This window comes from Dermacentor variabilis, chromosome 9 (assembly GCF_050947875.1).
Source record: "Dermacentor variabilis isolate Ectoservices chromosome 9, ASM5094787v1, whole genome shotgun sequence".
NCBI classification, from domain to species: domain Eukaryota; kingdom Metazoa; phylum Arthropoda; class Arachnida; order Ixodida; family Ixodidae; genus Dermacentor; species Dermacentor variabilis.
Window position 1 is genome coordinate 22,532,611 of NC_134576.1, and position 22,184 is coordinate 22,554,794.

The 22,184-nt window shown below is 45.2% G+C and overlaps 1 protein-coding gene across 1 annotated transcript in view; it reads left to right on the forward strand.

Moving 5' to 3' along the window:
* The window catches only part of Gdi (GDP dissociation inhibitor), a 127,759-nt gene that overhangs the window by 73,210 nt on the left and 32,365 nt on the right, over window positions 1-22,184 (forward strand). Inside the window, exon 4 of the mRNA XM_075704052.1 lies at window positions 9,739-9,898. Coding sequence (XP_075560167.1) covers window positions 9,739-9,898 — 160 coding nt within the window. The remainder of the gene's footprint in view (window positions 1-9,738; window positions 9,899-22,184) is intronic.

Genomic DNA, 22,184 nt, shown 5'->3' on the forward strand with positions numbered 1-22,184 from the left:
CGGCTACGTGCTACTGCTATGCTTCCTCAGTCGTCACGAGTGCTCCAGGCCCACTAATCATTCAGCACTCGTTCGCAGCAGTGTTCAAGAGGGCTGCCATCTTTTACGCAGAAGAAACAAATTGCTGCTCAGCGGGCCACAAGTTCGATGTTTCTGAGCAGGTGGTGCGAGAGTGGCGACTGCAGTGAAGCAAAATTTTCCACAGTGATGCAAGTGAGGAATTTCCCACGTCCCGAAGTCTAGACGCCTTCTGGAGCTGTAGGCTAAGCTTGCGGCGTACGTCGTTGAAATGCGTGATCAGTCCCTGCCAATGAAGTGCGACATGTTGATGAAACAAGCTTGGATCTTCGCCTTTTAACAGGGTGTCTACCAACCGGGAAAACCGGGAATTCTCGGATTTTGAGTAGTCTGGGAAAAGTCAGGGAAAACACAGGTAATTTGGGCCTGTATCAGGGAAAATTAGCGGCAATTTTATTGAAAGGGTCGAAAGTCGCGGTAATGCTGGCTCAAGTAACAGACAGGAATTGTAATGAATAGTCTTTGATGCTGTCGTCGGCTGGAGGAGTTGCCAGTGTACAGTCAATGACCGACTTTCCAGATTCCCGATAAATTGGATGGCTTCGTGGCATCACCACCTACCCCATAGAGTCAATGTATCAGGACGTGTTAAATTTCGCACACAAGAACTCTTCGCCATCCGATTTTCTGCACGTTTTGCTGTGACCGCAGGTTCGAAATGGCAATAATCAAAGGCACCACCGCTGCCGTTTTGCTTACTTCACCACCTCGAACCGGCACTCTCTCATGCAGATCCATTGGCAGCCGTTGCCACCACTGCGGCAACGCTAGGCCTAGCTGCTATGAAACTTCTTGCCATTGGGTGCCGAGTTTTTTATTGAAAGAATTAGCTGCTGTCAGCAATGGCACGGACTCCGCCTTTGTGGTCCTCGCAATTGGCTTAGAAACTTGGAAAACATGGTGCGTTGCATAATGCCGGTTCCCGAAAGTCAGCTTCGCCTCTGTACAGAAATGTTACTTAGCGAAGCATACGCAAAAGTATTGCAGCGAAGCATAACAAGCGTGGGACGGGGCTATTGCCAGGGAACACAGTATGTATTCCTTAATTATACATGCGTGCACCCAGTATTTCTTGTCACAGTACGAGCACCGATATGCCTAATACGTACGCCGACAGGCCTTCAGGGTGTTTTTGAACGTGCCTGTGCCAGTTTGAGCCCCTAAGGGCAGTAAATGACACGTATTTATTTTTTTCCAACTGGCCGATTTTTTGGACGTTTTTGCAGCCCCTAGCGAGTTCAAAAAATCGGTCGTGGACTGTGCAACTGACCAAGATGCTTCAAATGGTCCTGGGGGCGAATGAGTGGTGGAAGGAGGACAAGAACAGAAATGACCTACGCATCGAGGAATAAACGGGAAAGGAAGCTTGCTGCCGCCGTTTTGAAGGAGCTTGAGCTCAAAAAACAAAGGTTTGGGTGATGCAGAGATGCAGGTGTCCCTCATCCAAACCAAAATAAACTCTTTAAAGCAATGAAACACAACACTCAGGCGTCGTGCGTGGGCTGAGAGTATGTCAGGACAGTTGAGATTGACTTACGAGCAGTTGAGGGAGAATCTCAGTTGTGACAGAGTTCGGGCCTCATACCACTGAGCTTGCTATCAGTTGATAGAAAAACTCATATTCGAAAATATTTGCTTCTGTATGCATCTCATTTTTATTCGTATTTGAGAATGTCCGATTCCATTTGCAGTTTGTTTTAAGACACTTTATTTGCTGTAAAATTTACTAACCCCTGCCTTCTATTCTCTTTTTGAATAACATAAACACTACTCCTTTGTATTCAAATTGGATTGTCTTTTTTTATTTTTTTCATGTGCTTACTAGACTGACAGCATCAGGCGATATGGTTTCAGCCCGTCTTGACATAAAACATAGTTCTGCATCGCTCAGGGAAATTTGCAGAGGCACTCACGGAAAACCTGGAAAACTTGGTGAATTTGGAAATGTCAACTTGGTAGACACCCTGTTTAAGGACCTGCTCTGCCGTGAGTATGAGTGGCTGGCAGCAGAAAACCGCAAAATTACGCCAATCGCACCTGTCAAAAGAGCCTCCCTGATGGCTGCATGTGGTTGGGTGCAATCGGCGTGGGCTGCTGTTCCACAAGATATCGTGGTGCGGTCGTTTGCCAAATGTAAAATTTCACTGGACGATGACGCACTGTGGGACCGTAGCAACGATGACGATGGCAGCACTAGTGAAGATGAGTAGTCCAGTGACCATGTCAGCTACTAATAAATTTTCTTTATCGAATGCGCCCTCGGGTATGCTCTCTCTTTTTTTCTCACACACGATATGAGGGGGTCGACTTACAATCGTGTAAATACGATTGTAAATGTGCAGTGCACTTATAATGATATTGAAAAGAAAAAAATGGTTATTGCTGTACCTGGACTACAGTTAAGAAAAAAAAGCTGTTAAACATAGCTTTGTAGTTCCGAACCCATATTTTCCACTTGTGCTATAGTAAGATGTAGAAAGTAGGCTGTAAAAAAGGAAGTCTCAGATTTGCCCGAATGGTGAAGCATCCATTGCAGTTGCAAATTGGCAAAACATGCTTGCCAAATTAACAAGCATGTTATGTGCACACAAGCAAACATGAACACATCTCGCTTGATGACTGCACACATTCACTGTCTAAAGGCTGGAGTGAGGAAGTGAGGTGGCAGCAGCAAGTAAATTGACCTTCGTGCTGCCGCCTCTGGCTTCAATGGGAACTAAGCAGCAAGAACACAGTGCACACAGAGCTATAAGCACTCGGTGCACTCAGTCCCTATCGCAGATCGCTTTCAAGGTAGGGCCCATGCGCCTGTGCTCAGCAGTGCCATGTGCAGCTATCGCTGGAGCAAAACCCCCCTCCCCCAGTGCCTTCCACGCATTGGAAGACTGCGTGCCACCTCCTTGCTTTTTTCCCTTGTGCGTGCGAGATTGAGCTGCCATTGTTGACTCACCCCTGCACGCTTTTATTGCACATAAAGTATGCGATGTGTGACAACAATGTTATTTCTCTTGGACTTTATATGGAACATCACGGGGATGGCAAGAATATGCCTGGAGTGTCCATACAATTGCTATCGGAATAATTAAATGTCTAGTTATACCTTTAAAGCTTTGTGTCAAGCTTTAGTGGCACTGAAATCTGCACTTTCTTTCACGGCAGTTTCACGTTTACAAGTGCAGTGTGCATAGTGTCTAGCTGCTGCGTGAGTGCTGTTGGCAATTTTTTGGCGTGCATGCAATGAATGAGCAAGTCCACCAACGACAACACACTTTACATGGAAATTGGATGTGGGGTCAGATGGGCCATTTTCAATCTTAGTCACTACCGCTACTGTCGAAGGATGGACATTTGGACGAGCTGGTACTGGTTGAACACCTTGAACGGGCAGCGCAATATGACAATAAGACAGAAGGCAGGAACAAACAGGACAGCGCTGAACTCACAACTAACTTTATTCGAAGGCATACACAAACCTATGTACACAACCCATAGCCACGTGATCTCCCATCGATGGCGTCATTATCAGTGCGCAGGCAAAAACGCAAAATCCTTCAATCTAACGCTACACTATGAAGCGGCTTAAAAATTCTAATTCACTACAATGGCATGCTTATACAATGCGAGCCTTATTTCCTTATATAGTAGGCCTTGCTACTGGCATCGCTGCCACCACCTGTTGCAACAACAATTGCTTTGTCAGAGATACCTTCGCAGAATGAGGCGGCAGTCTGCACTCAGAAACTTCTCCATCGAAATGCCACCTGTTGCATTGTCAGTACAGATGTGCTCGCAGCGCTACGTAATGCCAGTGGCTTGCACTGTACTGGTTTCAATATTGTCACGTAGCAGTGACGGTAAAGAAGGCAAAACTGGAAATGATGAAACTAATGTTTTATTGGGCGAACTTGTGCCCTCAAAAAGAGGTTACAATTACAGAACGGCGACAGCGGCAAGCACAGTCAGCGATCATCGAAAATCTGATCTGCCGGTCAAGTGCGTCGGCTTTTATACACGAGCCATCGAACATTCCAGAGTAATCGCTGGTGCCCACGTGTCTTCCAGAAAGTTGTACCCCATTCGCGTCGCGCATACATGCAATAAGATTACACAAGGTTCGGTGACGACAGCGGACATAGAACTATCGATAATGTTCCAGAAACTTCTGATACATGCAGGCACGTCCTGCTCTGAGCAATATTTGTTAGACAGTGAAAAGTGCTCATCCTGAAAAAGATAAACAAGTCCGCGGGTCAATATCATGAGGGATTTTGTACTGGTGCAAATAGCCAGTCCGAAACTGTTGTTTATGGTGGAAAGGGTCCGCAGCCCTTTCTGTTGATAAGCATGGCCACTGATTTCAGCCTTCATGATCGCGGCGCTCCTGGTTCAGAATCGTTGACTGTGTGAGCTCATACTTCCTCGATTCTTGCAAAATTTGCGGCTTAATCTAAAGTGACAGTTTTGTGCTTCGTTTGCACCATCTGCTACAGTTGCCGACCAATAAATCGGGCACCAATAATCCGGATGTACTGAGTAATTTGGACAGCTTCATGGCACCACCAATGGTCCCATAGACTTAATGTGTAAAGACGACCGATATTTTGGACAGCTGCTAGCCCTTCATACCATTGTCCAGACTGTCTTGGGCTGTAGCACACGCTGACTCTGCCGCCATTTTCTCGTCTGGCAACATTAACGAGACATCGAGTATGGCCTCAGAGATTGCACGCTCAGTCGTAGTCTTTGAGGCCTAGCCTTGGTCGCTGCTCTTCACCTCAGAGATTAAAATGCTTATACTGATCTTGGAGGCTTTGCCTGAATTGTAAGAATGGATCAGCATCGCAATCGTCACATCTCATTCTGACATCCCCAGGCATGGCCCGTTCTTGCGATTGTTTGTTGAGTTTGCCTTCCGGACAGTATTCTGCCGTGCTGTGCTTATTTGTTTTGCATTCAAGATAGTGCCCTACTAGCTACAAGAAGTTTTTCTCGTGAAGTTATAGAAACGCTGTGTCAATGGTACCAACAGTGCCCTCGCAGTCCGAATGAGCCTGACTCCACAGCTGAAGAGGCTGAGCTGCTGCCTACCGCAACAAGCTCTAATGTGGTCATTATTGATGACCTTCTGGGCTGTGGTGTTCCGATTCCTGCCGCTGTTACATTTGAAGATATTGCAGACGTCGACAGCATGGTTTCGTTGTGTGTCGAACTAAATGATAACGAAATAATTGAGCAAGTTCTCCCACCGTCAAATAGCGACTCCGACTTTGATGATGTGCCGTCTACACTCTGAAGCCTTCAAATACAAATCTGAATGAAGCCTTTGCAGTCCTTGCATCAGTGTACAGCGCAACTCAAAACTGGCAGAAATGCAGGCCCACATGGTTGCACGTAAGTGGAAGTATGTGCAGGAATGCTTCGACCTCGTGGTCCTTGCACAGGGTGCCTTATAACATAAATAAAGCAATCTTTTTGGATACATTTCTTTTCACTTATCCAAAAGTTTGGCCTGGTTTATATTCCCCATCGAGTCCAAATTATTGGTCGTCAACTGTAGTATTGGGCTGTCTGATTGCTTCGGAGCTGCTTCCTCAGCGCATTTCCATGTTCGCTGAGACAGGTTGTAGAAAGGGTGGTCGCCACCATGGCGCTTCACTTTTCACGTTTCAATTTTTCTTCTCTTACTTGGACAAGTATGGAGCACAGTCTTACGTGGCGCAGATGGACGCGAGGCTGCTGGCACCATCCTGTGGCCAGCTGTGCCAACTCTCGATGCTCTCCATGGCTTTAACAATGTGTACATGGGTGGGACATGCAGCGTGCTAATGGTGGCAAATACGAGTTCGCATTCGCAAACTCTCCACCCCGTCTCAGCATTTTTCGTTTGAGGGGAACTTAGCAATGCAAATGTCAAGCTCAATATGCATGAAAAATGCTATGTGGAAGGTAACATTTTTATAATTATATCCGACATGCGGTCATAACATTGTTTTTCTCCTAGCCCCAGTGCATAAATTGACTGTCGACACGTTACAAGCTATGCATTGTTATAAGTGGACTGCGCGGTAGTGTTGTGTGCTCTTCCTTTTGCTTTATCTTTTGCCGGGGATGTCGCCACTGGTTCAGCCGTGTGTATGCACTTCATAAGCAGGCAATAAATGTTCTGATAATGTGGTGGAGCAGCTACACTCTACAAGCTTGCCGCGTATGACGGCCGCTCCATCAAATGTTGTGCGAGGACGGAAGCGTAGTTTGAACTGATCACCATGTGGTACAGCACTCGCCCTCGCATGTGTGCGCTGGTGAAACAAGCCACACTGGGTGCATTTTGATGGAGCGACTGTGCTACGGCACTATTGCAGGCAGCTGCACCGTACTTAATAAAGCAAGCAGACCTGTTAAATCGACACCTAAGGGCAAATACTACGTCAGTGTGGATTGTTAGAATATCATTGCAGAGAAAATCGCAACTGAAGGGGCCATGTTCCTCTGGTGCATTTCAAATTGCCTGCAGTGAGTGAGCCACTGTTTCTGCATTTTCTGCTGCTTGCAGTTTGAGCTCTGCGAGTCAGGAAAACCAGTGTAGCGCTACGTGATTGCAAATGGCAAAGCATCAAGTAGAAACACAATCTTCTGACCACTCCCAATCACGAGTAACATCGATTGAGCTTTTTCTATGAGTCAAAGTGGTCAAGTGGCATTTTTTCCATCTTAAATTACAGCGCAATGATCCTTTTATTATCAGTGGTTTAGTACTAGTGGCACCATTATAAGATGTTACGGTGTCTTCATCAGACAAATACTAGAAGAATGTTTCGGTAGTGTCATAAATGGAATTCTACATTCACCTGAATATGTCTCCTACTGAAGCTCTGTTCACGATAATATTGATGCCTTAGACATTCTTGAGCATTAATCTAACACTTAAGCTTGACTATTTGCCTGTAGCGTCCCTTCAAGAAACTAGCAAGAACCAATGCTCTTAAGAGGTTAGGACCTTATCTGTAATTATGTATAATTTTTTTCTTTTCATTGTGCTTTGCCCTTCCTGCAGTAGTTGCCATTGGGATTGGCAGCATGTAATCAACAAATATACAACCTAATATCTCGTGGAAGGAAAGCGACAACCTGAATTGTGGCAACTTAGTTACGGCTGCTGTGCAGTTTTGGAAATTTTGGTTGCCATTATGCGTTGTATAGAGATTTATACAGTACCAGTGGCACCCACGACGATAATGGAAGAGAGAATAGTCTAGGGGAATTTGAAATCCCACAGGTAACGCCGGAAGAAGTAAAGAAAGCCTTGGGAGCTATGCAAAGGGGGAAGGCAGCTGGGGAGGATCAGGTAACAGCAGATTTGTTGAAGGATGGTGGGCAGATTGTTCTAGAGAAACTGGCCACCCTGTATACGCAATGCCTCATGACTTCGAGCGTACTGGAATCTTGGAAAAACGCTAACATAATCCTAATCGAATAAGAAAGGGGACGCCGAAGACTTGAAAAATTATAGACCGATCAGCTTACTGTCCGTTGCCTACAGTCTTTACTAAGGTAATTGCAAATAGAATCAAGAACACCTTAGAGTTCCGTCAACCAAAGGATTAGGCCGGATTCCGAAAAGGCTACTCAACAATAGACCATATTCACACTATCAATCAGGTGATAGAAAAATGTGCGGAATATAAACAACCTTTATATATAGCTTTCATTAATTACGAGAAAGCGTTTGATTCAGTCAAAACCTCAGCAGTCATGGAGGCATTGCGGAATCAGGGTGTAGACGAGCCGTATGTAAAAATACTGAAAGATATCTATAGCGGCTCCACAGCCACCGTAGTCCTCCATAAAGAAAGCAACAAAATCCCAATAAAGAAAGGTGTCAGGCAGGGAGATACGATCTCTCCAATGCTATTCACAGCGTGTTTACAGGAGGTATTCAGAGACCTGGATTGGGAAGAATTGGGGATAAGAGTTAATGGAGAATACCTTAGTAACTTGCGATTCGCTGATGATATTGCCTTCCTTAGTAACTCAGGGGACCAATTGCAATGCATGCTCACTGACCTGGAGAGGTAAAGCAGAAGAGTGGGTCTAAAAATTAATCTGCAGAAAACTAAAGTAATGTTTAACAGTCTCTGAAGAGAACAGCAGTTTACGATAGGTAGTGAGGCACTGGAAGTGGTAAGGGAATACATCTACTTAGGACAGGTAGTGACTGCGGATCCAGATCATGAGACTGAAATAATCAGAAGAATAAGAATGGGCTGGGGTGCGTTTGGCAGGCATTTTCAGATCATGAACAGCAGGTTGCCGTTATCCCTCAAGAGAAAAGTTTATAACAGCTGTGTGTTACCGGTACTCAGGTACGGGGCAGAAACCTGGACGCTAACGAAAAGGGTTCTACTTAAATTGAGGACGACGCAACAAGCTATGGAAAGGAGAATGATAGGTGTAACGTTAAGGGATAAGAAAAGAGCAGATTGGGTGAGGGAACAAACGTGAGTTAATGATATCTTAGTTGAAATCAAGAAAAAGAAATGGGCATGGGCAGGACATGTAATGAGGAGGGAAGATAACCGATGGTCATTAAGAGTTACGGAATGGATTCCAAGGGAAGGGAAGCGCAGCAGAGGGCGGCAGAGAGTTAGATGGGCGGATGAGATTAAGAAGTTTGCAGGCATGGCATGGCCACAATTAGTACATGACCGGGGTTGTTGGAGAAGTATGGGGGAGGCCTTTGCCCTGCAGTGGGCATAACCAGGCTGATGATGATGATGATGAACAGAAGTTTTATAGGTCGCTTTTATCATATAACAGCCAGGTTTTGTGGATGTTGTGGGTAAGTGCAAGCAGCTGTGAGGAATTGGTCAGGGACTTCTGTGCAAAATTTATTGTAGGGGCAGTGCACTCACCAAAAACACTTACTTCCAGTTAATGCTCCTTTGTTTTAAATTAAGGGAAGTGTGGATTAAGTTTTCATAACAAGCCTTGTTTGTCAATGTCTGAGGGTTCAATGTATTTAATTACTTGATATTCAAAGGTAAGTATTCGTATGTGCACAAGTTGATATTCTTGACATTGAAGACAGTGACAACATAGCCTGGAAGCTTAGCTGTGTATCAGTGCCTCATTTTATGTATGCAAAGTGGTGCGCACTTGTTCTGTGAATGATACTGGTATATGATGTGTGGTGTATTTGTGCTGCTGATTGCAAGTTCCTGGAATTCATTACTGGCTGCTGTATGGGAATGCTCAAGTACCATGCCAAGCTGCACACAATAAAGAGCACTATCTTGTGTCAGAATACAGAGAGCATCATCTTGATGCAGAAATACAGGAGTACAAGCACATCGACTGTCAAACTTGCACTTGCCTGGCCTCCAACTTTAAATAAATGGTATAAAAGCATTCACACATGACTTTCTGAGTCGTATTGCACACATTTTGCTCCCCAGTGGCCATTCCTGCTTAGCAGCAGTTGATCGGGTGCAAATTCTGGCATCAGCTGGGTAGGAAAATCAGTGTGCAAGAAAGTGCATTATGCCGCCTCTGTTAAGCCTATGGTGGTGAGATCTCTAAAGCAGCATGCATGTGTGTCAGAGCAAGAGATGATCGACATGAGGGATTAGTTAGCGAGTGACGAACTTGCCTTGTGTGCAGGCTGAGTGCCATCTATGGGGGCACATACATGCTGGACAAGCCCATAGACGAGATTGTGCTGGACGGTGGTCGAGTGATAGGCGTGCGGTCGGGCAGCGAGACGGCACGCTGCAAGCAGGTCTACTGTGACCCCTCCTACGTGCCAGACAGGGTGGAAAAGGTAGGCATTTGTTCTGGCTAAATGGATGTGGTTACAAGCTGAGTGGGTTTGAGCCATAGTTTCACACCACCATAACTAGAGTGAAATCTGGCGCTGCAATTGTTCAGCTGTCATGGGAATGAGGGGAAGTACAGGCTATGGATTGGTATTCTGTCGATTGGTGAACTAGTCTACAGGTATTTTTTTCTGCTGTTTTGGGTTTGTTCCAAGTGCAATTGCTATATATATATATATCCCACAGTGGGGCAGTGCGACGCAAAGCTCTCTGCCTTTATTCTGTTGCTCGAAGTTGGTGATAGCGTGCTGGGCCGATGTTTGTGTCACGGTGTGGTGATGAAGCCCTACAAGAAAGTGACAGTATTGTAAACATTGAAAGAACGTCTTTCGACTGTTTTAACTTTGTGTTTGTTAAGGGGGGAAGTGGGTATTCTGACTTTAAGACCCCCTTTACCAAACTTAATAAAACTGCACAGCCTTGTTTGTTCAGTTTTTTGATGCTGATTACAAATGTGTAGGTGTTTTTAAAATATGCCAGTTACTTCTAAAGATAACTAAAATTAATTAGCATTGTATCTGGGAACAATGGAACAAGAACTACTCATCAGTCTTGCTTTAGACACATAGCTCGATGCTGGGAACCAGAAGCTTCACAATAGTAGGAATAGTTTTTTTGGTATAACAATTATTAACAATTATACAACACATCAAAAATTTCTGTTCAAAATGGGTTCAAAGTGGTTGTTTATGTGTGGACAATAAAAAAAGATATTAAAACTGAGATCCAAAAAATCTGCTACCAGTGTGTGCATTATTCATGTAGCTCAGTACTTCAACAAAAATTACAATTCTAGGTGCCCCGATTACTGCAAAATCGCTCCCGGAAGGATGCAGATATTCAAAAATTCGTTTTGAGGAAACAAAAAAAAAAATTAGAACAGACTAGCTCACTTTTAAAAATTCAAATATAACAAAAAAGATATCCCATATCTAAATGTTTAGTAGCCACCAGGGATGTAATCTGTGTGCCTACAGCTACCCGAATGGCGTTTTTTGAAGGCTTGTCGCAAATTTTCTGCAGATGCAAGCTTGCGGGCTGGTGCTTCTGCTCACTGGTTATCTTTCTCGGCCACTCTCACGCTGCTCGGTAGCCCCTGGTTCAAATGAAACTCCTGGAGTATGGCAGATGCTCTCGTTCCCTGAATGAAATTTCATTACTGCCTCAGCCACAGTAGCTTCAACAGCAAAAAGCGATGCATGCTGTTCTTTGTGCCAATGCCCTAATCATGAAATGCAAGCATTCATTATTGTTTTGCGTCACGCTACACTGGCACCTTTGAAGCAATTTTTCTTCCGAGAGGCGCTCATACACTGGTAGAAGAACTTTACAAACATGGACAGGCAAATTATATTGATGCTTTGAAATGGGCTCATTTTTTCCTTGCCCAGCTTTCTGATGGCACCAAGAGACTGGACCAGATGGGCAGACTGGTTTGAAACGTTGTCGTTTAACATGATGTGGTGGTATGTTGCCATCATAGCCTACACATCCCCTTTATTGGATTTTAATACCCATCCATAGTAGGCACTGAGTTTGGTAATCAGGTCACCCGTCAAATTTCCCTTGCCACCAAGTGTTTCAGAAGCAGAGCACTTGTGGTTGGCAACGAGAGTGCATAAAGCAGTCCCCATCCCTTTTTTTGGACGGGATTCATGCAATCTTCCTTCTCGACTGGCACAAAGCTGTACACTTTGGCTTGTCTGAGAATAAGAAATGCGCGACTATCACCACCTGTGAGTTCTGTGGTGTACCGCAGTTCGTGCAGTTGAACTGACCTCTGGAACAGTATAAGTGCCGCTTCAACTTCCATCCCCCCTGCTTCTTTTTTTTTTTTTTTCCGCTATTACTTTGGCACATATGGCTTGCCTTCTAATGTTCGTAGTCCGGGTCACCAAGTTTCGGGCCGCGCACATACCCAGCACAGAAGTTTCTCAGGACAACGCAGTCGAGCACAAGTCCGGAGAACAGTTCGATGACTGTGCCGACTCCGATGTGCGACGAATGGCTGCGTGTCATCCACGAGCCATCATAAGATACTGCTATATTCCTGGAGTTCGCAAGTTTCAAGTCGTTATACAATGACTTCACTGATAGCGCACACAAGCCCATCAGCTTCTGGGCAGCAGACGCCGATGCCGGCGCCAGCTTCTGCTTGAGATAGCCTTGCCACGTTTTGTTATGAAGGCCACGGTGCGAGATATTTATTGCAGCAAAAACGTCGTTCATCACTGTTTGTCGATTTCCAGTGCTAATCATCGCAAGAGCGGCAAGGATGTTTACTACAAATGGGTTGACAAATAGGAGAGAAGCTTGACGGCACGGCTGTATTCTCGCTCCTCTGAGTCAAAAGTCACGGAGCCGCCACTGAGACTGAACTTTAAATGCGAGACCAAAGTGCTTATCGCGTCTGCACTGATAACGTCAAAGCGCGACTCCATCTCCGCCGGCCAGTCCGCACCGTCGTTGACGCTCATACACATGTCCAATTTCCGCTTCGTTTCCGAAGCCCGCCAGTTGTTAGAGGTTTTCCCCTGCTTGCTTCTGCCGTTGGAGCAATTCCGCTGGCTGCACCATCTTTGTGTCGTGCTAAATGCTGCTCCTGCAATCACTATCGGCCGGCGACGCCGTTAGGCCTAGCTCGCACTTGCTACGTCCGTTGCAGCCATCGCTCGAAACCGCCAGCTGGTGGTCGTCGCTGTGTTTTTTCGGCAGGGTCGTAACATTTTTTGAAGTTGTAGCGCGCTCACTTTCTTTTCTTGCCAAACTTGTTTCGAGTGGCAAACGTCCGACTTGACTACACCCTACGCTAGCGGCTTTCAAAATGGCGTCGTGGTTCGCTTCTCAAGCGCGTCCACGCTCCGTAGCAGACGCCAGCAGCGTAAGCCAATCGCAGGACTTTAATTAGTCACGTGCACTGAATGGGCAAATGGGGTCGCATGCTGAGAATTTTTTTAGGTGCGGCATTTCTAAATAGCGAATAGGGGGATAAATTAAAATGTGGCAGGAAAAAAGAAGAGTAGTTCTTTCCAACGTGACCAAGATTGCCGTGACAGCATACGTCGTTCAGCAGCGCCGTGGCATGAAAAAAAGCCCCCTTTTTATGCTTCTTTCTGTCAAAATATAGCTCGCAGCGGTTACATAAATTGATATTGCGGCTAAAATATTGACCCATGACGCAGGAAACTTGGTCAGAACATGCGGTAGTGTTTGTATGTTATGAAAATACCACTTTGAAGAAACCCCTTTTTTTTTCGCGATTTTTTTTGGTCTCGAGACTTGCATCCCCACTTGAGTGCTACATTGGCGCCGTAGCATTAGGTGCTTTATGAAATTTTAGAAAAGCAAGAGGTGCTACTGATACAAGCATGATACTATGTACATGTTCAATGCTTAAACCTTTAAAGCACGTAGAAAATGTAGCATGCCTACTAATAAGCTTAATTAGTCTGGCTTTCATTAAAATGTGTCGCAATGGTGCATCTACTGATGCTTTCTTCTGGGATGACTGATAGCTTGGCGTTTACCGGTCCACCGGTTATGGTGCCCTACGCATTACATGGCCTGCCCAGCTCGATTATTTTGTCTTAATGTCAAATACAATATTGGCTTTTCCCGTTTGCTCTCTGATCCACACTGTGCTTTCTTCCCGTCTCTCTTCCTGTCTCTTGCCATTGCAGGCCTAACATCCTACGTTCATTCACTGTTTGTGTGGTCAGTATGCAGATGCAACTTCCTGCTTTGCTACAGCTGTTTGGCTTCTTGTACATGCTCATATTTGCCATGTGAGCCTTAAAGCCGTAAAGTTTAGCTGCACACAATGTCTTGGATTTTTAATAACTTATGAGTAACTGTTTTCTACGAGTGACGCTGAGTTCAATAGAAAGACGGCTGACTGCTTGCATAACGCATTTTGTTTACTACATAGACAGTTGTACTTCTAGTGGCTTGACAATCAAATTTGATTGAGGGCTTCATTACGCATTGGTCATTTATACATGTGCTCATTGAAATTTGTGTTTCAGGACATAAGAGAACACAAACTTACTCGTGGTAGAGAAAGTTGCTGCTTCCTGGCTGTTTCTTTTATTATTGGATAATTTTTATTATTTTACAATTAAGTTTACCTTCTAGATTTCATGGAGGGATTCTTGAATGTATAAACGTAGGGAAAATACAATTTTCCGAAAATCGGCTTTTCTATTTTTTTGCTGTTTCAAGACCCGCATCTCCCCTTAAAGGCCAACTGTGACGAAATTTCACTCAGGCTAAATGGCCTGTATATGCTTATCAGTGTAATCGTGGCAAAACCTCGGACTGGAATTTGCCATCTTTCTTTAGCAGCCTTTAGATAGTGCCTAAGTAAACGACGTAGGGCACCTGGCAGTGAGCAGTAGCGATGCCGAAATGGCAAACGTTTCTGAACTTTATACGACTGCCGATGTCTCAATTGCGCGTTTGCGAGTTGATGGTCTTTTCTTTTGGCGTGCTTTCTTCTTGCGCACGTATAGCTGTTGTAAGAATGCGAAAAGGCATGGGCTGCTGTTTCACAAGATGTCGTAGTGCGGTCGTTCACCAAATGGGGAATTTCGCTGGACGACGACGCGCTGTGGGACCGTAGCAACGATGACGATGGCAGCACTAGTGAGTACGAGTAGTCCAGTGACCATGCCAGCTACTAATAAATTTTCGTTTTCGAGTGTGTCCTCGGGTATGCTCTTCTTTTTTTTTTTCCTGTCGCGCGATATGGGGGGGTCGACTTACGCCTTTATGTCCACATATGCGCTTCTGCTGTTTTTACCAGTACGCCACATAGAATCTTGGTAGGCGTTCACAGTAATTGCTGTGGTTGATCACCCAAGCAACCAAACTCCACTTCACATGCTGCTGTCAGTTCAGCGTGGGTGGTGAGCGCATGCCCTATCTCTGTTATCGCCCATGAATACAAATGTACCAAAGGCAAGCATCTCCCGACGGCATGCTGCCAACACTCCTACCAGCTGGGCCTAACATTATTATTTATTTATTTAGCCATTCAAAAGAACCTTACAGGCCCTATGGCAAGGGCATAAAGCAAGGAGGGTATTTCAAATGGTTAAGGGCATAAAAAGTACAAATTTCCAACAGGAACAGTGCTATAAAGAGATTGCCGCATTACAGTTGACAACCGATTTTTCGGACCCTCTAGGGAACGTAAAAACGTCAGAAAATTCAGGCAGTCCGAAAAAATGAATGCACTCAAAAAAACGCACCTTCTTCCTTTTTTTCTCGGATTTAGAGGTAAAGGGCGAAGTACCAGGCTTCCGAAACCCTGCCAAAGCATCAGTGAAGGTGCTATAAAAAGAGGCGTTCAGAAACTCTGTATGCAGCCGACTGCCGGTTTATTATGTACATGTGCATCGTCGGGCAGCCGGTGTTATTGCTGCAGTGGCTTGAAGAACTTGTTGATTGTTGTTTGGACGGCATTCCGGTTGCATGCGATCATATTCGCCTCAATCTGAGCAAGGATCATGTCAGCGCTGTACACTGATGAGTCAACAGTGCTCGTGTCAACTCGGCACTTGTAGGCGGCGCAGGCATTGGCTCCTCATTGTCAACATCAGAGTCTTCTGAATTCCCCACAACCTGACTGATTATTTCCTCATCAGTCAGTTCTGCGCAGAAGTTGAGCTCGTTGTCAGCATCAACAAACTGTTCAAAAGTTATTTCCATGGGTACGGTACTGCTTTCCGCGCTTCGATGCCATCGGCGAGGACAACGAAGACTGAGTGGGGGCCATCAAAGGCAAGCGAAATCCCCAAGTTGCGAACAGTGGAGTTCGCTGACGAGCGTCGAAGCATTTAGGCCTAGCGTCGCAGAGCACACTTGACATAACAGCACAACCACACACCACGCTAGCCAAAACGTGGCCTGCGTAAACAAACAAAATAGCACCGCTCCGGAAACTCCACCGGAGGCGGAAGTGCGGCGATGAACGTGGCCAGCGTGGCCAGACCAAATCGGTGTGTGACGGCTAGGTTCGGCTAGTTGTGGCTCAAAGCGGTGATGTGCTTCGGCTGCAAGTCGATTTCCTTCGCAAGGGCGCTGCGCGAGGAGCCAAAGGACCTTCCGTCGCATCAAAAAATCCGGAAAATTGGACGGCAGGGGGTTCGAGCGTCCAAAACTTCAGATGTCCTTATACATTGATTCTATGGGGCTCCTGGCGGTGCCGCGAAGACGTCCGAAATATCAGGCATGACCGAAAATTCAGTCATTGACTTACAGTATTCAAGGCACTGGGAATACAAAGCAATATCTGAAGGCACATAAACACTTGTTACCATTAACAGAGCAAAAGAAATACTGCTTATGAAAATAATATACAGTCGAACCCGGCTATATCGAACTCTCAAAAAAACGCCTATCAGTTCGATATAGAGCATAATTCGATATAAGCCTGCTAAATAATTGGGTATCATAAAAGCACATACCATTTATAAAATCACTTTATTGATTAAACTAGCTTAGTTCCGCAAGAAATAGTCCTGCATTTTCTTCTGCTTTGGCAATTTCGCTGCCTGCGACGCATGCACTTTTCCACATTAAGGAGTCGGAGCAGCTGAGGCCGCAACTTTCCGCATTCGCGCAGAAGCACCGGACTAGTGCGAGCGCACCAATCACTTCGGAGGATGTGGGCCAAGGACAGTCGTTGCTTTCCTCATTGTGCCTACTTTCATTTGTGCTCGGTACGATGTCGGCGATGTAGTCTTCGTTTCCAGGCTCTCCCGTGGTCGCGACACCATCATCTGCACTGACAAACTCGTCCGCCGTTGATTCGAATGTCCCGGAAATTTTGACAGCTCGCTCCAAACTTCGGCAACACTGGCAACGGCTTCGTCGCATTCATCAGAATTTACGGTCATCACCGAGCACGCGGAAGTCGGCACGGCTGAAGCAATTTCAGATTAACCACTCGTACGCGGCCGTGCGTACGGGTCGGGCGCCACGGGCACCGGGTCGCGAGTTTGGACGCTTTAGCCCTAATCTCCCTCTTATTCTTCAAGATCGTGCCGAGAGTGCTCCTCGGAATCTTGTGCTCTGCGGGGACATCCGACTTCTCACCACGTTCGACACGATTTATGAATGTGAGGTTCACGACGAAAGGCAAATTCTGCCGCTTCATCACGGCAACACTGCGGGAGAAAGCCTACAAGGCGCACACAAAAACAGCGGGACAAGTCACACTTTCGCCATCTTGCATGACGAGGGCACAAGAGCATCTGATTGGCTGTCTGAGCAAGCGCTGTGGGCAGGCCAGGATCATTTTTTGCAGGGGGGGTGCCGACTGCTCGTCCGAGGCAGCGCGGTCAGGCGCGGTCACAGTAGGGAGAGCGGTTGGATGGAGCCGCTTAGCCGGGTTTTCTCTGCCACTGTGAGGGAAAGCCAACTTCAGGGGGCACTTTCCGCCGCTTGACGTTCAATATATCGGGTGTCGCTGCTATTTTTGTTCGATGTAAGCGTAATTTTTGCGATATATACTCATTGTAACTATATTGTGTCCAGAAATTGTTCGATATATAGAATAATTCTATGTAAATGGGTTCGATATAGTCGGGTTCGACTGTACAACATTGCAACAAAGCTCGATAATATACATTAGACTGGGCATTCATGAACAGTATTAAATGGGTAAAGCTTGAGTAATGGACAGCAGAATGTGCCAGGGTTAGATATGGAAGCTATGTTATCAGGGAGGCCATTCCAGAGACGAATGGCATGAGGTAGTGCAGATGAATTAAATGCATTTGTTTGACCACATATGTGCATAAAACTGAACTGATTATGTAATCTGCATGAAAAAGGGTGGGGTATTTGTACTTGTAACCGGATTCGGTTATTAGTGTAAATGTACTTGTGGAATAAGCACAGAGTGATGTTGCGGCAGCTATCTGATGGCGGCAGTGAAGGTCTAGTTTAATTTGTGTAATGCTCGAGTTTATACTGTAGTTTCGGGATATGAACAGCGCTGCTTTATTTTGTATCCTTTCTGTCATATTGTTTAGGTAATTTTGAATAGGGGACCAAATTGAGGAGGCGAATTCCTACTGTAGCAGAATGAATCTTTGGGAAGCGAGTTTTTGATTGTTTGTCAGGGCATTTCGCAAGTTGCTTCGTAGATAGCCAAGAGAATGTGGTGCTTTGGCGCATGTAGAAGTGATGTGTGGGACCTGTGAAAGATTCTCTTTAACAAAACCGAGGTACTTGTATGATGAAGTGTGGGAAAGCATAGCGTTAAGGTGATAGGAAAATTTCGAATTTACACATTTTCGGCTGACGCGCATTACCTTGCACTTTGTAAAGTTCAATGTCATGAGCCATTTGTTACACCAGTTAGCGATAAGGCAAAGATATGCTTGAAGTGGCAAGTGGTCGTTAGTCGGGTGAATAGGACGGAAGATTATGCAGTCATCGGCAAAAAGGCGCATGCAGGAAGTAAACTGGGTGGGTAAGTCGTTAATGTAGATTAAGAAGAGTAAGGGTCTGAGAATGCTGCCTTGCAGCACACCAGAACTAACAAAATAAGGTGGGGAAGAAAAATTGCTAACAGTAAACTGTTCTCAAAAAGAAAGGAAATTACAAATCCAGGATAATGTTAGTCAAGTCGTAGAGCAGATAATAAATTAGGCCGCAGTAGGGCAGGCGGTCAAAAGCTTTAGAAAAGTCGAGAAAGATAGTTAGTTTGAAGGTTGCAGTCCATGTTAAAGTGCAAGTCAGTCGTTAGTTCAAATAATTGTGGGTCACAGAAAAATCTCTTCCTACAACCACGCTGATTAGAAAAAAATTGTGAGCTTCTAGGTGGTTGTACACGTGTAAAGCGATTATGTGCTCACGCATTTTGCAACATATGCAGGTCAAAGATATGGGCCGATAGTTGTCAGGAGAGTGAACATCTTGATCTTGGTGAATTGGTATTATTTTTCCCATTAACCAATCGGTGGGTAACTTTCCAGATGCTAGGGATTGTTCAAAAATATGGTATAAGATCTTGCTTGAGGCAGCGATGGTGTTCTTTAATATCTTGTAATTAATGTTGTCAATACCGGCTGAAATAAATATGTTGAGGTTACTAATAAGTAGTTTAACGCCTTCAACAGTGATAACAATTGGTTCCATGTATGCGGCGTCAAGTTCGAGAAAAGTTGCAACCTTGGAAAAGTCCTCCCAAGTGAAAACAGATGAAAAAGACGTGTTGGATACGACGGGGCAATCGGCACTAGAAATAGGTGTGTTTTCTGTTCCGGGTAAAGTTATGGTGTTAGTATCTCTTCTCAGAGATATCCAAAATTTTTTGGGATTGGAAGTTAGTAGCAATGGTAGGTTTTGCGAGTGGTATGTTTCTTCTGTGGAAGATCTCGCTGAGCAGCAATTCTTTAGTCTTTGTATACCTGCCAAGCCTCAGCAGTGCGCATGCGTTTAGCCCTGTTGTACAAACGCTTCTTTCTATTCCTTAGTTTACGAAGAGACTTCTTAAACCAAGGGCTGGATTTGTCATTAGTTATGTAGACTATCTGGACGTACCGGTCTACTAATGCAGTTAATTTGTCCCTGTAGAGTACCCAGTTGTCATTTACGGATCGACACTTAAATGAAGGTAGCACTTGGCAAAAAAATTCTAGTTGGGAGTTATACCCCTGTCAAGCGGGCAAGTTAAGTGCACTTACGGCTAGTGCACTCGGTTTTTAAGTGCACTTTCCCAAATCTTCACGTCGCAGTGGAGTGTAATCTCAGATGAGCGCACTCAAGTCGGAGTACGTTCACGGAACGCACTTTGCTGGCCGAGTGCGTAGCCTCACCGCCAACGGTTTGAAGGAGGGCCTAGCCTCGCCACCAACGCTTTCAACGACGCAAAACGCAATGCATAGAAAAAGGACACAAAAGTTCATTTCAGTTATTGAGCAGCTTTTAACAATATAATTTGTGTTTAGCGAGAAGCGAAACAGCACAATAAAGAAACGAATTTATCATGTACGCAACTAACGGCGCCAGAATGATGCGGCACTGCGGCGCCGCCATGTTCCTTCAGTTCTTGTTTATTTTGGTGTGAAAGCGTGCTGACCACGCCGGTCGTGCTTTGAGCCGTGTGCGTGGCATTTTGCAGTGTAGCTAAATATCGAACTCGCCGTCTTTGCTCATATATACTCGCTTATATTACATATATACTCGCTCATATTCTGTTCTAGCAGGATCATGAGCAGGATCAACTGCCGCCTCGCCGCACGTCGCCATGTTGTTTTGAATTCGCTAGGCATTCGTCTTGGCCAGCATTGACTTGCAACACGCTTATAATAAAAACATCTTCGCTTTTTGTTGAGACAAATAGATGAAGTTTGTTTTTATATATAATGCTACTTAAAACAATCGCTTTTTAGCAGCTTTCTCTTGTTAATTTACATCTTTAAAAACGCGCTCTAAGTCTGTCGCCATTTTTTTTTTACTGCGAGTGCACTCTGTTTTCCCGTTAAGAAGCGCGTTGCCTAAAGTGTGACTCAAGGTCCCGAAGTGCACTCCCCGTAAGTGCACTTAACCCTTTGAAGGTTTTCGCCATACATGTACGGCGGCGGTTTTCTGTCCTGCAAGGTCTTTGCCGTACGGGTACGGTTCCGACCCTCCGTGTGAAATTTCGCGCCATAATGACGATGCGGGCTCACTGAGAGGTGCTGCCACCTCTTAGCACTTACAAGAAGCGTTTGAAATTTGCGCTACCTTCTTGGGGAGATGAACAGAACTGATTGCTAGCTTCAGCGTGTCGCTTAGACTGCGGCAACGTCCCTTTGGCGGTTTCGGTTTCGCCGCGTGATCACAACGGAGGCGTGCGAAACGTCATTTTCTTTGTCGGCACTCTCTTGCAGGGCGGTGGAAGTTGATTTCTATCTTGATTGGAGCTGCTCTTAGCTTGTTTATCAGCGATGTTCGCGATTGCGAGGTATTCTCTCTCTCAGTGTCAATGCGCTTTCGCGGTTTCGGTTCCGTCGCGTGATCGCAACGGAGGCGCGCGAAACGTGGTCTTTCCCTTTGTCGGCACGCTCTCGCAGGGGCCGCGGAAGTTGATTTCTATCTTGATTGGCACTGCTCTTAGCTTGTTTATCACCACCGCTCACGAGGTATTCTCGCTCTCCGCGGCAACGTGCTTACGTGAGAGGGTGCATCAGACCTCTGCCCAAGGCAGCTGCACGCAGAGATGTCATGTGTGCGCCAACACAACTCCTCGCTCCAAGAGAACAGGCACGCATTTTAGGCGTGCAGACTGCGATAAGGCGCTGTGCATAGACCCGTGTTTCAAGGAGTACCACGCTCGGAAGTACTATTTACCATTTTGCAGTTCTGAGTGATGCCGACATCAAAATACTGTTCCTAATTATTTTTTAGTATTTATTCCTGACTTTATCCATTTTGTACATTTAAGATCCGCAATAAAGTAATTTGACGACCTGAGAAAGTTTCTTTCAAAATAATTCGACCCTCAAAGGGTTAACTTGCCCGCTTGACAGGGGTATTAATCTCATCGTAATTTACGCTGTTATAGACAAGAATTTTTTTTTTTTTTTTTTGTTGTTGTTGTGGCAGACATTGGCTTCGGGATGCTAACAGCTACTTGAATGAGGTTATGATCACTAAAGCCGCTCATATTTGAAATGGAAATTATTGTCACGAGTGTTTGTGAAAACCCAAGTCCAAAGTATTGGAAGCGCGTGTAGGCGCTTTCACTATTTGGAAGAGGTTAAAATCTAATGTTAGATTGATTAGTTCCAGAGACGCATGACATATGTTCCCAGTCAATAAGCAGAAAATTAAAATCGTGAAGAAGATAAATATGGTTGGATTTACATTGGATTTACACAGCTGAACGCTTTAGTAACACTGTCCCGCAAGTCATTCAAAAAGGAATGGTTAAAATCTGGTGCCCGGTAACAGGCCCCAATGAGTACAGCGCTGGAGAACACATAAAAAGCAGCCCCCGGAATCGACAAAATATGAATGAAGGGTTTTTTTAATAGCGATAACTACACCCCCACGGCACTTATCGATGCGGTCGTTTCTATAAATTATGTAAAGATTATTTCCTGGCACGATCTCCTTGTTGTCGATTCCTTGATTCAACCAACTCCGTCAGTACTGTTATGTCTGAGTCACTGTCATCTAGAAAAGCACAGTCTATCGTGTTTAGGTAGCAAACTTCAAATGTTAGTCTAG